The sequence below is a fragment of the Rhinolophus ferrumequinum genome, chromosome 21 (genome assembly GCF_004115265.2).
Source record: "Rhinolophus ferrumequinum isolate MPI-CBG mRhiFer1 chromosome 21, mRhiFer1_v1.p, whole genome shotgun sequence".
Classification (NCBI taxonomy): Eukaryota; Metazoa; Chordata; class Mammalia; order Chiroptera; family Rhinolophidae; genus Rhinolophus; species Rhinolophus ferrumequinum.
Window position 1 is genome coordinate 41,328,731 of NC_046304.1, and position 18,298 is coordinate 41,347,028.

The 18,298-nt window shown below is 38.3% G+C and overlaps 1 protein-coding gene across 1 annotated transcript in view; it reads left to right on the plus strand.

Annotated features, from left to right (window-relative positions):
- The first annotated feature begins 4,371 nt into the window (after nt 1-4,371).
- Nucleotides 4,372-18,298, plus strand: part of EFCAB13 (EF-hand calcium binding domain 13) — a 63,380-nt gene continuing 49,453 nt past the window's right edge. Inside the window, exons 1-6 of the mRNA XM_033090156.1 lie at nt 4,372-4,398; nt 6,148-6,263; nt 9,729-9,889; nt 14,857-14,968; nt 17,133-17,263; nt 17,971-18,053. Coding sequence (XP_032946047.1) covers nt 6,234-6,263; nt 9,729-9,889; nt 14,857-14,968; nt 17,133-17,263; nt 17,971-18,053 — 517 coding nt within the window. The 5' untranslated portion in view covers nt 4,372-4,398; nt 6,148-6,233. The remainder of the gene's footprint in view (nt 4,399-6,147; nt 6,264-9,728; nt 9,890-14,856; nt 14,969-17,132; nt 17,264-17,970; nt 18,054-18,298) is intronic.

Sequence of the window (18,298 nt, forward strand, 5' to 3'; positions counted from 1 at the left end):
AGCGTGTAGGAGAGAGGGCGAAGTCGAGGCCCGGGGAGCTGGGAGGAAAGGGCGCGGAGGAGCCCAGCCACTCGTGCCCGGTGAGGTGAGGTCACAGGCCCTTATGAGGTGGGGCAGACGGGCGCGGCCGCAACGCGGTCTAGTCGGTGCAGAGGCCGCGGCGAGCTCAGCGGCTGCCGATGGCCCGGAGCCCCTGCGCCGCGGCAACCGCGGCGGCCCGCGGTTCGGTCGCGAGCAGCAGCTGCAGCCTGGCCCCGGCATTCGCCTTGCGCGGGCTGCTCAATGGGCGGGGCGTCGGGCTCGGTCAGGTGACCTGGGGGCGGGGCCTCGCTGAGATTAAAAGCGGGAAGGCGGTGGACCGAGGGGTTGCGTTGCGCGACTCGTTGAAGGGTGGGCGGCGGGAATTTACAGACCGCGGCGGAGCGGGGTTTCAGGCGGTGAGGGCGGAGGGACAGTTCGGGGCGCCCCAAGCGGCCGACGGTGGGACCCTCGGAGGACAAGGGTGGGGAGGCGATGGGAAGGAAGAGTCCCCGAGGCTGAGGGAAGAGAGTGCACCTTGATGCGAGGGGCAAAGTAGAACAGTTACGGAGATGGGCGAAGGTTCTAGAAAGGGCCTCGAGGTGACAGCCGGAGACCGAGGCGGACTGTCACGGGGCGGAGTGAGGGATGACGGAGCTGAAACCGGTGGTCCCTCAGCAGTGGTGGTGGTTCTAGAACGCTGGAGGGCACCATGCTTGGGAAGCGTCCCTGCTCCGTGGGCACACACTTAGACCTCTGATAGGCACTTGTTTTCATCTGGAGGCTAGTTTCCTTGTTTACACGGCTACTTACTTTCTTCCCAAAGGAGTCATAAGCTTCGTAAGGGCAGGGCCTGTGGGAATCCTCCACGGCACAGGTTCATGCAATGTTCCTTAAATGGAGACGATAACTGGGAGTGATAAATTTAGTGTTCGCACTTTAATGGCTGCATCTACTGTGTATGCAACAGTGTGTATGCAATTGCTGTTGATGGACGTTTGCAGTCAACCTAGCAAGGGAAGTGTGTGAGTGAGTTGGGCGGCTTGTGAGGGAAGTGGCAGGAAAGGAAAGAGTAGGAAATACTTTGTGAAGCGATGTCACCCCTCAGTAGTTAGTAGATGCTGCAAATTATTCTGTGGAGGTGGTGGTAGTTCACCAAGTGAGAAAGTACAATGGTGAAAGCACAGTGTAAACGTTAAAGCACTAAACAAAGGCAAGTATTATGATGGGACTTCTGGAATCAGATTCTCTTTGCCTCTTGGTTTACGAAAAAGCAGTGGAATTTAGTGGAACTATTCCTGGGTTTGACTGTCAGAGACCTGAATTTGGCTACGGTTTTGTTGTGTTGTTGTGTGGGCCAATCACAATCTGTGCATCTGTTTCCTCATGTATAATTAAGGTTTAGACTAGAAAGATTTCTAAGATCATTCTAGTTCCGTTATGAGATCTGTGAGTTTATAACAATAAGCAAGGAACCTCCCCCACCCCCACTTTAACATATATCTATTAAATTAGAAAACTGAAAATTCTATACTCTGTGAAGGATGGGAAAGCCCTTTAGTAATAATACAGTAGCTTGATCTATGTAGGGAATGAATCAACCATGAGATATCAGAGGGTTTTGATGTATCAGAGGGTTTTTAATTTCCTCACTTCTTTTTGGTAGTTTTGGTGCATCAGATGGTAACAACCAAGATGTAACGGAAAATGAGAAAGGAAGTGTGTGTGTGAGAGTGTGGTGGGCGGAATTGAGGGTATGGCTAGTGGTGGTATTTTCTCTTACTCTCCTAATACCATTGGGATCAGAGTGGTAATAGATTCCCTTCTTGATTCTCTCTCATAGCTGCTTCCACACCTTTCTTCTCCCATTCTTAAAACACTCAATTTTGCACCTCACATCATCAGATTATACCACCCACCCCCACTCCTTGTCGCTGTCAAATTTCAGCTCCTGGCTTTCTGTTACTCCAACGGTATTCCTGTCACAATTCTTGTGATTTTAGCATTTATGTAAATGATCTTTAAAATACGCTGTCTCCTGCAATAATTGCATTTTTCCTCAGTCACTTCCTCCTTTCTTCATAGCTTCAATCTTGTACCGTGTTTCGCCAAAAATAAGCCCTAGCCAGACAATCAGCTCTAATGTGTCTTTTGGAGCAAAAAATTAACATAAGACCTGGTCTTATTTTACTATAATGTAAGACCGGGTCTAATATAATATAATATCATATAATATAATAATATAATACTGAGTCTTATATTAATTTTTGCTCCAAAAGACACATTAGAGCTGATTGGCTGGCTGGGTCTTATTTTCAGGGAAACACGGAATTACCAATGACTTCAACGCCATTATCTCAAATGTCCCACTCTCCAATCACCATATTCCTGTCTTTCAGACTCTCTCCAACTCCAGCAATCCTTGGACCCCACCAAGATCTTCAATATGCTTTTTTTTTTAACGTCACTCTCTCTTGTCCCTACTTTTCACCCACCTACTCAGTTTGTTTCACAATCATTAAAACCACTCCCTTGTATTTCCCTCCAGTTCCATTATTTCCTTTTCAGTTCACTTTACTTTCTTGTCTAAATCATAATCCTAGAGTAAATCTAGATCTCTGCTTTCTGAGTGCCAGAATTTCTGCATTGAACATGGCTGGAGAAAAACACACCACCATACTTACTGGTTTCACTCTAAATTCATGATCACTAAACTCTAGGGACCCTTGAAGCCTGGCAACCTTATCTGATTCCCCTGGGGTATTAATTCTTCCACTGTCCTACATGACTTTTATAACAAGACCTCTGTCCTCAAACCCAGAGCACCTCCTCTCACATCCACATTCTCAGTTAATTGCCTTGCTTCCTGTTTCACTAAGAAAACTAAAGCAATTAGTGATTTCCGCAAGTTCTCACACCACATCTATTTACCTACTCTACGCGTAATTATGCCCAATTATTCTACCATATCTCCTATTTTTATGAATATTGTTCTGAGCTAAGGCCAAACCCTCCCCTTGTGCCCTAAATCCAATCTCCTTTCTCCTACTTGAGAATATTGTTTCAGCAACTCTCCCTTTCTTTATGATTAGTTTTTGCGCTGACTAGATTATTCCTATCAGCATATGAACATACCTTTATTTTTCCCCATCTCAAACCCTCATAACCACATTTACCTGTCAGCTTCTACTTTATTTCTCTTTTATAGCGTAAGTCCTTGAAAGAGTCATCTCATCTGGCTCTCTCTGGTTTCTCTCATTCTCTCTTGAACTCACTCCAAGGACATTATTTCCTTACCATGCCACCCAAATGGTTCCTCTTAGAGTCTGCCATGTTTCAAAATCTAATAAGTACTTTAGTACTCATCTTACTTGATCTAACAGTAGCACTTGTCACAGCTGATCACTCATTCTTCTTCTGAAGTACTTTTTTTCACTTGGCTCTCAGGAACCCAGAGCCACCTGATTTTCCTCCTCATAGCAACCAGAGTGATCCTTTCAGAAAGGGCTTTGCTGATGTCATCTCTCTGGCTTCTCATTTCCTCAGCGTATATGTCAAAGTTATTACTATGATCTAGGGGCCACACATGATCTGCCTCCCTCCTTGATCTCTCTGACCTCTCCTTTCCTCTTTGCTTTGTCTATTTCAGCCTCATGGGCTGTCCCGCCGTTCCTTGAACATTCAAGCTTCTTGCTTCAGAGCCTTTGTTCTTGCTTTTCTCTCTGGATGAAATGCTGTTCCCTTAAATATTCATTGGCTCCCTACTTTAATTCCTTTAAGTCTGTATTCACAAGTCTCCTTCTCAGTAAGGTCTTCCTGGCCACCCTGTTTCCGGCATCTCTCCCCAATACCATACTTCATCTCCCCTCCCTGCTTTATGTTTTTACCCTTAATACTTATCACAGATAACATACTGCAAGTATTTTATTTGTTTCTCTATTGTCTCTTTCTCCAACTAGAATATGAGCTCCACGAGGGCAGGATTTTTGTTGTTATTCACTGCTATATCCCCAGGGCCTGGTAGAAAGCCTAGTGTACAGTAAACACGCAGTACACGTGTGTTGAATTCATGAAGGGAGAGATAAATGGATAGATGATTGGAGAAGAGGGATCCAACTCTTCCTTTGGTTTGTCCTTGCAAGTTCACATATATGTCATAGGATTGAAAGAGTTGAGAAACAATTCCGTTGTCAGATATGCAGAAGAAATTTCCTATGCTGCTTTTATTTTTTAGTGTGGTGATGGTTATGTGGTATGTGATTGTGCTCCTGCCAACTTTTTGATAATCAGATGAATAAATTAATAAATAGTTTTTCCTTTCAGAGTTTATTTAAGTCATACTTACTCCACTTAAGTACTTTGAAGATTTAAGAACTCTTGGTAAGTAAGCTCAATAGGGAGGGAATTCCTTCCTTCTCTCTCCTTCTCCTCCTTTCTGTGAAAAGTAATTCAAAGAATGATAAGATACCAGTCCATTCCTTAGAAATTAAGTTTACATAAAATCTATATAGGTGATAAATAATACAAAGCAAGGGCGGCCGGATGGCTCAGTGAGTTAGAGTGCAGTGCTCTTAACAACAAGGTTGCCACTTTGATCCCCACATGGGCCAGTGTGACCTGCACCCTCCACAACTAGATTGAAACAGCTACTTAACTTGAAGCTGATGGGTCCTGGAAAAACACACTTAAAATAAATAAAAGTTTAAAAAATATACAAGGCAAATGGTTAATGCCAGTTGTATAGCGAAGACAATAAGAACAGTGAAAACAGTAAGTGCTATGCCAAGTAGTTTAGAGGTAAAGACTGAGCTGGTTAGAGGAGATTAGAATAGGTTACACAGAGTGGTTTGCTAGGAAACCTGTATAACCTTCTGATATCTTCTGAAATGGCTATTTTTATCTTTTTTTTTTAAGATTTTTTTTTTTTATTGTGGAAGGGGAACAGGACTTTATTGGGCAACAGTGTGTGTTTCCAGGCCTTTTTTCCAAGTCAAGTTGTTGTCCTTTCAATCTTAGTTGTGGAGGGCGCAGCTCAGCTCCAGGTCCAGTTGCTGTTGCTAGGGGGCGCTGCCCACCATCCCCTGTGGGAGTCGAGGAGTTGAACCGGCAACCTTGTGGTTGAGAGCCCGCTGGCCCATGTGGGAATCCAACCGGCAGCCTTCGGAGTTAGGAGCATGGAGCTCCAACCACCTGAGCCACCAGGCTGGTCCCTGAAGTGGGTATTTTTAATGTGATTTTATTTTTAACATGTTTTGAATTCCAGGAATGTTGGAGACATATATTCAACACTAATTACTACAACATATTTCAGAAATAAAAGATTTTCAAGTACTATCTCTGTATTAGACACAATATTCTTGCAACTAACAATGTAATATAACTAGCAATGTAATAAACAGCTCATCAGATATGGCTCAGACATGAGTAAAAAATCACTGAAAATTTTGGGAATTTCTAAAATTGGTTGGTATGTAAAGTTGGTTATCACCTTTACGCAATGTGGAAGTCTTTGGTTTAAAACAAGCTAAAATATCTTTTGTTTGCAATCGTATTGTTGTGTGATGCTGAAGATCAAGAGTTAGGCTGCCTGAATTCAAATTCAAATTGTTGGCTGTGTAATCTTGGGCAACTTGATCTAAGTCTTTATTTTCCTCACGTGTAAAATAGGGACAATGACAGTTCCTTAAAGGGTAGTTGTGAGGAATAAATGAAATAGTTCACATCAAAGTGTTATCATAATGTCTAATACACAGTAACCATTTAATAGCAGTAGTGATTGCTGCTGTGTTAGTAATTCTGCTTCTCTGGGTTTATTTGAGTAAGTAAGTACAGTTGGATCTCTCTGCTTTTCATGTCATTTGAATTTGAACTTCTCTCCTTCTCCTTATATCACAAAAGATAAAGTTAAGGGAATGGATGATCTCCTGTGATTTATGATCCTATTAACTGCTTTTTCTAGCCTCTGTACACATATCTGAGTTGGGGAATATTTATTAGGTATTATGCCAGAAATTTACATTGAAGGGATTACTTCAGGTAGGTAAATATAATTAATTCAGGTAGGTAAATATAATTACTTAACTTTCCTAAACAGGCCTATGATTTCTTCTTCTTCTTTTTTTTGGGCAGGAAATCCTTTTGTGCCATTGCTCCTTCGCCCTTGTTCATCAAGGCCTTTGAGTCCTCAGGGGCCGAATTTACCTCTAAACAGAAAGATGGAAACTAAAGTACATTTGTTCTGCCAGGTATTTTTTTCAAAACAATTTCTAAAGCTTCCTTCCCTTTAAAAAAAAAATGTAGTTTACATTACCTTACATCCGTAATCAGTAAACAGATTCATAAGGTAGGGTAGTCATAGGGTCTTGCTTAATAACTGAGGTGACTTTTTGAGCTCTTTTAGTGGACGTATATTGAGCTCTCATCCCAGCAACGCCTGTATGTATCAAGAAATCTGAGGTGTATGATGAGAGTATTTTCTGGGATAGGGACTGGGATAATTTTTCAGGAGACCAAAGGATGTAAACCTGCGCGAGGTAACATAATGAATGATGTTGGAGTCTAACAAAAAGCAATAGAAATGATACCAAGTTTCTCTAGCCGCCTTATCTGTGATTCAGGTGATGTTCTTATCCATTGGCCAGCATTGTCTCAAATAAAAAACAAATTTGGACTTAGTAAGGAGAAACTTTATTCAAAAGGATTATCATAAGGGAGGAAAGAGACCACTGAAATAGGAGAAGAGGGCACTATTGCAATAGAGAGAACGCGGTGACCATAAGATCTGCAAGCATCTCAAGGACTAGGGCAAAGAGGATTTTTTAAACAGACAGGAGAACAAAGCTAGGAAGCCCTGGATATGGGGATGTGAAAGAGTAGCATGACTGGGTAAATAGATCAGATAATATTTTACCATGAGGCCAGCCTAGTCTCTGGAGGGCTTGTGTGCTGGTTTAGGGTGAGGTGGGCCAAAGTTCAGGGGTCTGTAGGAACCAAAGTTTGGTTAATAAACATTTTGTTCTGATCAACCAGTGGGGGACAAGACAGTTCAGTTAATCATTTATGAGGCAAAGAAAGGGAATTTTGAGGATCTGTGTTTGGCCTTGTCACATGTAAACAGGGCGGCATTCTTAAGACATGTCTAAATTGTATGGAGAAGGGTGTGGTGCTTTGCTGCAAGCCATTTTCCAGGACACAAAAGGGTGAAGGGATTCCTTTAATGTTCACTGTTTTCTAGGAGCACAGGGCTCAGGTATAATTCAACATTGTCAACTGAGAGTCCTAATTTTTAAAATTTATTCTTTTAATGGCTCTAGTGCCACCATGTAAGACATGCACCTATACTATAACCTAAAAAATAATTTCAGGGCTTCTTGTTAAGTACTGAGATTTATATCATCTCATATATCATTTATATCATATATGTAAATCTGCTCCATCTTTCTGTATCTACTACCTTGTTGCTTGTGCCCTTATAAACTGATTTTGGAGATGAGTTCTTAAAAATTAACAATATTAAAATATCATACCAGCCTATTTTCCTTAGGCTCTATAGTTTATACTTCACAGATGGTCCACCTTTTAACCACAGAGTTTCAGAGATTCTTCTTTTTCTTTTTTGTGTCCTCAAGGTTTCTACCCACTATTTGACTGTTTCCATTCATCTGACCTTTGGTAACAGGTTTTTGTGTTTCTTCCCCCACCAACATCTTTTTAGATCCCCCTCCTTTTTTTTTTTCCATAGTTTCTATTTTAGGTCATTTTTCTCAACTTCTCTAGGAATCCTTTCATCATTGGTAACAAACACTTCATCAAAGCAGCAAATCAGATTGCCTTTTTGAAACAAATTGTTAAAGTTGTGCTTTTGTTGTTAAGACAAATGTGTGCAGATTCTAAAAGTCACTGAAATATTATAGTTCCCTTAATTTCCATTTAATGTGAAAATAGAGGTTATCTTTAAACTCCCTTGGTAAATCTGTTCAGGGGTTAAAAACTAATACACCTTTGATCAACTAAATGCAGTCCAGTTGTTTTAAGCAAACAGACAAATTTCAAGAGAGAACGTTTCCAACTTCATGCCTCTTTTGCTAAACACAAGTATTGCTCCTAGGCTCTAGTTACTTTTTTGTTTTGTTTTGTTTTGTTTTGTTTGGAGGAGGGATGTCTATTTAGAAGCAATATAGCTTCCTTTTTTTTTTTTCTTAATAGACTTTATTTTTTAAAGCAGTTTTAGATTCACAGAAAAATTGAGTGGAAAGTAGAGAGAGTTCCCATTATACTCCCTGCCGCTATAAACGCCCAGCCTCTCCCACTGTCAATATCCTGCACCACAGTGGTATATCTGTTACAGTCAATGAACCTGCATTGACACCTCATTATCACCCAAGGCCCATAGTTTATAGTAGGATTCATTCTTGGTGTTGCACATTCTATGGGTTTGGACAAATATATAATGACATGTAGCCACTGTTATAATATCATATGGAATAGTTTCACGGCCCTAAAAATCCTCTGCCTGTTCATTCCCCCCCACCCCTGACAACCACTGATCTTTTTATTGTCTCCATAGTTTTGCCTTTTCCAGAATGTCATATAGTTGGAATCATGTTATATGTATGTATGTATGTATGTATGTAGCCTTCATATATTGGCTTGTTTCACTTTTTAGAGTCCCCTCCTTTAAATATGCATTTAAATTTCCTCCATGTCTTTTCATGGCTTGATAGATAGCTCATTTCTTTTATTAGTGCTGAAATAGTATTCTATTGTCTGGATGTGCCATGGTTTATTTATCAGTTTATCGACTGAAGGAAATCTTGTTTTTTCCCCAAGTTTTGGCAATTATGAATAAAGCTGCTATAGACACGTGTGCGCAGTTTTTTGTGTGGACATATGTTTTCAACTCCATTGGGTAAATACCAAGAAGTGCAATTGCTGGATTGTATGGTAAGAGTATGTTTAGTTCTGAAAGAGACTGCCAAATTGTCTTCCAAAGTGGCTGTACCATTTCACATTTCCACAAGCAAAGAATGAGAATTCCTCTTGCTTCACATCCTTGACAGCCTTTGGTGTTGTCAGTGTTTTGGATTTTGGCCATTCTAATAGGTGAGTAGTGGTATCCTGATGTTGTTTTAATTTGCAAGTCCCTAAACGACATTATGTTAAGCAAGTTTTCACGTACTTGTTTGTCATCTGTACATCTTCTTTGGTGGTGACAGTGAAGATCTTCTGCCCATTTTTGGGGTTGCTCTTATCATTGAGGTTTAAGAGTTCTTTATAACTTTGAATATACAAAATAAAAATACTTCAAATATAGTTCTTTATTGGATATGTCTTTTTTGCAAGTATTTTTCACCCCGTCTGTGGCTTATTCTCACATCCTCTTGGCAGTGTCTTTCGCAGAGCAGAACTTTTTAATTTTAATGAAATTAAGTTTAATGATGCCTTAAGAACTAGATTCAATAACTAGGTACATTTATGAACGCTGTGCATTTTAGAGCTGCATAATGCACTAAGGAAAGTTGGAGGCATTTAGAATATATACCTAATCTGGACCAATGCACTAACGAATAAACCCTTTTCAACAAAATTCCCTTTGGTGGCACCATTTTTGAGAGAATTCTGATCTAAAATGACTTATTTGACCCAAAATGACATTTAATTTGTATGTGCAAAGAGAACATGGCTGACTGTGGTTCTTGATTGCTCCCCAGGCAGAAGAAAATACTGATTCATCAGATGACGCCTGTAATTGTTTTGCAACCAACTTGCCATCGAGACATATTGACAGCAACAAATACATCAAGCTTTCTGAAACGACAGAGAAGAGAATTTCACCTGAAATTAGGGGTTTGGTCCCAGAACACACAAAAGAGTATGTTACACTCTGAATTATTTGAATTATACTTTTGCAAGTTTAAGAGAACCAAAAGTGTAGCTCATGTGTTCTCATAATGTACTAAGTGTAGAAGATCATGCATATTTGTGGACATTCTTTCATGAAGTGTGGTTTTCATTCTTCGGTGGCCATTCTTACACTTTTCTCACTTCTCTCTCAGCCACGTGGAAGCCTATGTATGCTATCGTAGCTTCCAATGATAGGAGAGCAATTATCAATATGTCTGTGTTTGTCTCTTTTTTTTTTGAGAAATGAAATTGTAATATATTTAATGTATGTATATTGTAATATATTTAATGTGATGAATCAGTGTGAGATGATTACCACTGTTGAGTTAATTATCATATTCATCACCTCACATACTTACCATTTTTTTCCTTTGGTGAGAATGCTTAAGTTCTACTCTCTTAGCAAATTGCAGGTGTGCAATACAGCATTATCAACTATAGCCACCTTGTTATACATTAGATCCTCAGACCTTATTCTTCTTATAACTGAAAGTTTGTGCCCTTTTACCAGCTTCTCCCTATCCCTATTTCCCCCACCCCCAGCCCCTGGCAACCATCGTTCTACTCTCTGTTTCTATGAGTTTGGCTTTTTCGGATTCCCCATATTAGTGATATATCCTACAGTATTTCATTGTATGACTGACTTTATTTCTCTTAACATAATGCCCTCAAGGTCCATCCATGTTGTACAAATGGCAGGATTTCCTTCTTTTCTCATGGCTGGGTAGTATTCCGTTGTGTATATATACTACATCTTCTTTAACCATTCATCTGTTTACAAACACTTAGATTGTTTTCATACATTGGCTACTGTGAATACTGTGGAAACTAACATGGGAGTGCAGGTATCTCCAAGAGATCCTGTTTTTATTTTCTTTGGATGTACACCTCGAAGTGGCATTGCTGGATTATATGGTAGTTCTATTTTTAATTTTTTGAGGAACCTCCGTACTGTTTTCCATAGTTGCTATACTAACTTAAATTCTTAGCAGCAGCGCTGGTTCTCTTTTCCTCACATTCTTTCCAATACTTGTTATTACTTGTCTTGTTGGTAATAGCCATTCTAATAGGTGTGAGATGATACTTCACTGGAGTTTTGATTTGCATTTCCCTGATGATGAGTGAACACCTTGTCATGTACCTATTGTCCATTTATATGTCTTCTTTGGAAAAATGTCTATTCAGGTCCTTTACCTATTTTTAAATTGGATTATTTGTTTATTTGCTAATGAGTTATATGAGTTCCTTGTATGTTTTGAATATTAAGTCATTATATATATGGTTTGTAAATATTTTCTCCCATTCCATAGGTTGCCTTTTCATTTTGCTGATGGTTTCCTTTGCTGTACAGAGGCTTTTTAGTTTGAAGTAGTCCCACTAGTTTATTTTTGCTTTTGATGTCAAATCCAAAAAGTTATTGCCAAGATTGAAAAGTTATTGCCTCTGTTTTCTTCTAGGAGTTTTATGCTTTCTTTTTTACTATTACTATGGCTCTTTTAGTTCTTTTGTGGTTACATACAAATTTTAGGATTATTTGTTCTGTTTCTGTGAAAAATGCCATTGTAATTTGGATAGGGATTGCATTAATCCATAGATCACTTTGAGTATAAGGACATTTTAACAATATTAATTCTTCCAATCCATGAACACAGAATACCTTGCCATTTATTTGTGTCTTCTTTAATTTGTTTCATCAGTGTTTTATAGTTTTTAGTGTACAGATCTTTTACCTTCTTGGTTAAATTTCTTCGTCAATATTTTATTCCTTTTGATGCTATTGCAAAGGGAACTGTTTTCTTAATTTCTTTGACAGTCTGTTGTTAGTGTATAGAAATGCAGCCGATTTTTGTATATTGATTTTGTATCCTGCAACTTTACTGAATTTGTTTATTAGTTCTAATACATTTTTGGTGGAGTCTTTAGGGATTTATATATATAAGATCATGCTGTCTGGAAAAAGAGACAATTTAACTTCTTTCTTAAGGATTTGGATGCCTTTTATTGTTGTCACGCAGCAGTCTAGCCGACTGTCCCCTCGTACCTTTCCCTAAGGAAAGAAGAGTCTGTGAGACTGTGCCTTCTTGGGACTTTGCCTCATCTTTATGTTTACACCTCATGTCTCTCTGTCCGGTCCCCAAAAGATGGTTTGCCAGCCAAGGACGGGTAAGATTTCTCACGTGAGGAACAACCTAAGACAGGCGGAACCGTGTGTGGGGACCCTCAATGAACTACTATGGAAAATATGGGAAGGAACAGTGCCTCCCCTCCCCCTGCTTAAAGGAAGCCACTGCTGACACTGGCTTTCCCTCTCACCTGATTGTGAGAGAAGTTAGGAGAGCAATAATATCAGCTCTCCCTGTTTAGCTCAACAACAAAGTTTTATCATGAAAGACTTATCCCCAGGAGGGTACACACCTTAAATAAGTCATCATAGGACTTTCTGCTCCGGCTGTTTGCAGGCAGGGATAATTGGATTAAATCACCTCTGTGATATGATGGATCAGTTTCACAGACCGTAGATAAGATAATTTTTACTCCCTTGTATAATCAATAAAAGCCACCAGTCGGCCTGATTTTGCACTCCAGTCTTTTATGACTGTGAGACCCTTGGTCCTCTGAGATTCAACTGCATTAAGTTTCTCTTTCTTTCTTTCTTAAAACAACCTAAAGCCGCGCCTTCTTGTTCCTTCACTGCCCCTGTTGCGCTGGAAGCGACATTTTATTTCTTTTTTTCCCCTCTGGCTAGGACTTCTAGTACTATGTCGAATAAAATTTGCAAGAGTGGGCACCATTGTCTTGTTACTGATCTTAGAGGAAAAACTTTCAGCTTTTAACCATTTAGAATGAGGTTAGCTCTACGTTTGTCATATACAATCTTAATTATGTTAAGGCATGTGCCTTCTGTACCCACATTGTTGAGAGTTTTTATCGTGAAAGGATGTTGAATTTTGTCAAATGCTTTTTCTGCATCTGTTGAGATGATGATATGATTTTTGTCCTTAATTTTATTAGTGTGATTGTGTTAGGACAAACCTCAGTTCTCCTCCTATGTTTCTCTTTTATTCTCACACTACTACCACACTTACAACACTTCTGACACCAGATGTGTGGGTTTTCCCCACATCAAACAATTCTGTGACACTGGCGGGGTGTCCTACAATTTAACTCAATTCTGACACTAACTACCTGGAAATACCATCAGATCGCAGGTTAAGGTCTCAGTCCCACAAGAGTGCCCTCACCCTATTTCAGATGCCAATCACACATCCACATTGTCATCTATGCTTCTGACTAATGGGCTACATAAATCAGAGTTTCCCATAAGCTCCTCCTTGGGTTCAATTTCTTTGCTAAAGCAGCTCACAAATCTCAGAAAAACAATTCTTTATATTTTCCAGTTTATTAAAGGACATAGTAAAGAATATGGATGAACAGCCAGAAGAAGAGATACGTAGAGAGAAGTCTGGGAGGGTACTGAGCACAGAAGCTTCTGTCCCCATGGATTTGGGGTGCCTCAACCTCCCAGTATGTGGATGTATCCACCAACCTAGAAGCCCTCCAGAGAGGGGAGAGGGGCTGGCAATGGAGTTAATAATTGATCCTGCCTACGTGAGGAAGCCTCCATAAAAATCCCAATAGTATGGCGTTCAGAGATCTTCCAGATTTCAGAATTTTGCTTAGGGCTAAGTTTATCTAAAGCTGTTACAGATTGAACATAGTCATGTCTGTGTATCACCCAAGCAGCCCTTGCTGAGCAACTTACTCTAAAAGGATAGCAACATTTCTGCCAAAGAATAAGTTTTACGTACATGGAAGAACAAGTATTTCAAGCCTATGGGGGTTTGCCATAATAGTTCCCAAATTTGTCTGCATTTTAGAATGACTTGGGTATCTTTTAAAAATTCCAAATATCAGCCCACTCTCCAAAATAATTAAATCACAATTTTTAGGGATGGGACATAGGTATCAGTATTTTTCGAAACTTTCAGGTGATTCCAATGTGCAGACAACTTTAGGATCTAGTCTATCTCCCAGGTGCACAAAAACAATTGTAGGGTTCTTGAAATTTAGGTCTACCCTGGATTACTTGAAGCAAAGTATGCAATTGCTAAGAGATCTCTTTCAAATTTATTTATTTATTTATTTATTTATTTATTTATTTATTTATTTATTTATTTATTTATTTAAAAAACCATTTACTTATTTAAGTGTGTTTTTCCAGGACCCATCAGCTCCAAGTCAAGTAGTTGTTTCAATCTAGTTGTGGAGGGCGCAACTCACAGTGGCCCATGTGGGGATCGAACTGGCAACCTTGTTGTTAGGAGCACTGCACTCTAACCAACTGAGCTAACCGGCCATCTCTCTTTCAAATTTAATTCAGCCTTGTTTTACTCATCTCATTGTATAGTTTATGTGATGTTTGTGTTATAAAAGTTCTTGACAGTCCAATAAGAAAAGGAGAGAAAGAAGCAGAAAGAAGAGAAAACTGAATCATAAGAAAGCAGGAAAATTATTGAAAAGCATTTCACTGTCTCGTACCCAGACTTTAGTCTTGAAGTACCATTTCTTATTAAAAATAACCATTTCTTTGAAGAGATGGCTGATTGCAGGGAAAGGAAGTAAACAGATGAGCTTGGTGTTTTAAATATTTTTAAAGAGAAAAACACCTGTAGAAATGCATATGAAAATCTTTACACATGAGATATACTGGACTTTGCTTTGAAATAATAAGGGATGGGAGCAGGGGCAGAGATATAGATGAAAAAGGATTGTCCATGAGTAAAGCGGTGGATGATGGGTACATGGGGAGATCATGGCATTAATCTGTCTACTTTTGTATATGTTTGAAAATTTCCATAAATAAAATATGAAAGAAGAAGAAAAATCAAGAAAAAAAGCAATTCCTAAATTATTCCAATTTTGTGTGTAATTTAGGTGTGAAATGTCAGTACTCCTATTTAAAGAAGAAAAATCTGATTTTTCAGGAGAAAAACAAATCAGGAGAAAGAAAAATTTACAAGTACAATTGCACACTAAAAGAACTGAGGTAAATAAAGATCTGGAAATATTTATTTTACTTTTGAGTGTTGTCCCTAGCCCTCAGACAGTGCATTACAAATTAGTCCAAGGATTAAAATGTCACAATCTTAAATATTTCTTTTTCTTCCTCCTCTTCCCCCTTCCCTTCCTCCTCCTTCTTTTTTTTAAAAAAAGCAGAACTAGAAACCCCAGAAGAATATGAATTTCCCCCCTTTTTCCTCCATTAAATCAGTATTTTTATTACCATTCTCTCTGTTAAATATTTCTGCTATTGTAACAATGACACTAAACGTTCCTTGGCTTGTGACAGCATCACTTCAAACTTGGCCTCCATCTTGTTCTTCCTATGGCCTTCTCCCCTGTGTCTATATCTCAAGTCTCCCTGTACTTTTCTCTTATAAGCATATAATTATATATCTCCTCTTGAGATCCTTAACTTGATTACATCGGCAAAGACATTTTCTCCAAATTCACAGGTTCCAGAAATTAGTATATCTTTCTGTGGGGCCACCATTCAACCTACTACATGCACTATGTGTATACTTAGGTATATATTTCTTTTTATTTCTGTCTTAATATTTGTTGTGCTTCCCGAATTTGAGAATACATGTCTTTCTTCCATTCCGGAAAGTATTAATCCATTATCTTTTAGAATGTTTCCTCTTTCTCAACCTCCTTATTCTGTCCTTCTGAATCTTCTAGTAGATGTGTAGTAGACCTTATCATTCTATCCTCTGTGTTCTTTAACATTGCTTCATATTTTTTATCTATTTCTATTTTGTTCTGGGTAATTTCTTCCATCTATTTTCTAGTTTTCCTTTCTCCAGCTGAATCTAATCTGCAGTTTAATCTGTCCACTGGGAATTTAATTTTAGTGCTTGTATTTTTGATTCCAGAAAATTTATTTGGTTCTTAAAATCTGCCTGATGTCATGTTCTTTGCTTACATTCTATAGTTGTTTCAAGATTTGATATCTGATAAATCTAATGTATGAAGTCCAAAATCTTCTGTTTGTTGTTTTGTTTGAATTTCACTCATATTAACTTATGTCCTTGAGTGCTTTATTCTTTTTCTTTATTCTTTTGTATATAGTTAATCTAAATTTGTAGGAATCTCAGGATGAGTCTGGATTTAGAGTGGCCTCCTCCAAGAAAATTTGAATTTACTTCTGCCATGCACTTCAGAGGTGTTACAAATATGGAACCATTTTAAATGAATTTCTTGGTTTCTATTTTCCTGGCCCATATATTTAGTATAGATTTGAATTCTAAACTCAGGTGTGGGTAGAGCTATGGCTATAACTAATCAAGAGGTGTATTCTTTCTTCTCTCTCTCTCTCTGTCTCTCTTTCTCTCTCTCTCTCTCTCTCTCCCCAACCTGGAGCTGAGAGAAAGACAGATTTTACTCTGCATACTTCTCCTGGGGGATAAGTTGTTTGTTTGTTTGTTTTTTTAATAGCCTACTCTTGCTGAAAACATTGCCTTTTGAAGATGTTTGCTCTATGTGTGATACCAGTACCACTTCCTATCAATTTTGTATGGCTCTACATCCTGTATGGTTTTTAAAAGTCTAGGCTCTAGGTTCTATGTAAAATTGAAGACATCTATACTTGCAGTCTTCATTTTCTAAAGTGATACTTTTCTCTCTTGCGGTTTGCCACTTTTGAATCATGTTTACACATGCAATGTTAATTTTTATCAATGTTAATGGTAATTTTCTCAATCATAAGGGTAATTTAAGGCAAAATTACTTTTATTATGTGAATAACTATGTTGGTTATTCCACATTATTTTGGTCCACATTATTTTGCTCAGATAGTCAAAGCCTGGATATGTAGCCTAGAGTCTGGTGGTCTTATCTTCACTATACTGTAGATTTGCCCTGCTTCGTAAAATCCATTTCTGTAAATTGACACAGTATTAATAGGAGACTGTTAGTTGCACACTTAAGAGAAATGTGGCTTTGCAAAAGAATATTGCATAGTTGATTTAAAATTTTAGTATATATAAATTAATTTATTACAAAAAGCAATTTTACATCAAAAAGCAATTTTACATCCTAGCTAAGCGAGGAGCCTAAGTATGCTTAATTATCTTTTAAGTGGTTGATTGTCCAAAAATACTGGTTTACCAATGTGATCTCTGGCACCAACACTCTTACCTTGGCTCTAGATTGCCTCTTCCTCTGTGAAGCCATCAAAGGAGAAGATGACTATGAACGAAAACTCTTTATGTAAATTGCCGAATCAGTACAGCGTTCACAAGACTTTATCACCTCTTTATACATCTTCCTCACTTATTCGGTATTTAAATCATTGTATTCTATTCCTTAAATGTTGGATTCAGATTTGAGTTTTTCTTTGCAGAATCATCTATCCCTTCCCCATAAATTATGCTAAATAGTTTGTGCAAACAAAGAGACTGTGTTCTTAGAAAGGATGGTGTAGCGCCAAGAGCATTGTATGTGGAATTAAGACTTGAAGCCGACTCACATGCTAGCTTGGGCTTTTGTACAATTCTCTGGGTCTCAGTTTCCACATCTGTGTAAGAATCTTGTACTAGAGGGACTCTTAAGATTCCTTCCAACACTAACATTCTATGATTTTAGTTATTTACATGTTATGGGATTAGATGAATTATCTTTTCAAGATGTTTTACGGACAGGTTTATGGGATCTGGGATTCTTTTGCTGTTAAAGATATTCTTATTTACCTTATTATAATAACTTACTGTAAAATTTGCTGTGACTTGAGTTAAGAGTAGGAAAAATTGGACCACAGCCAAAGGATAGTGGGTCATGAGTACAACTTACTGAACAGGGTAAATTCTGCTCCATAGCGAAATATCAAAAAGAAATGAGGTGGGAATTGTGGGGTGAAGAATGTGTAATTCACTATCGCTTACACAGTTCTTAGGCTATTAATAGGTTTGCTAATATTTTAATGGCAAAATGGCATAAATATTTTGTGTATTTTTTTGCTGCTTTCTAATGTGGCTATTTCTTTGACAGGAGAGCGGAAATGCTGTCTAACCTCTACCAGACAATATATGATGAAGTACCTCAAGAATATATATACTCACAAGAATTAAATGGTAATAATAGGTTCTAGAATTTCTTGAATAAATTTCCTGATTGTGTGTTTTTTAGAAATTGTTTCACTAGTTAGCATCTCTGTCTTTACCTCTAATGGCTTTTACTATATGATGTGGCAAATGCTAATATTATATGATGTGGCAAATGCTGCATTTTGTGAGCAAGCATAAGTAAACAGTTTAATTCATAAATATCTTGTTGAATTGGTAAAAAAGCAAAATATAACATAAGCTTATTCTAGTTC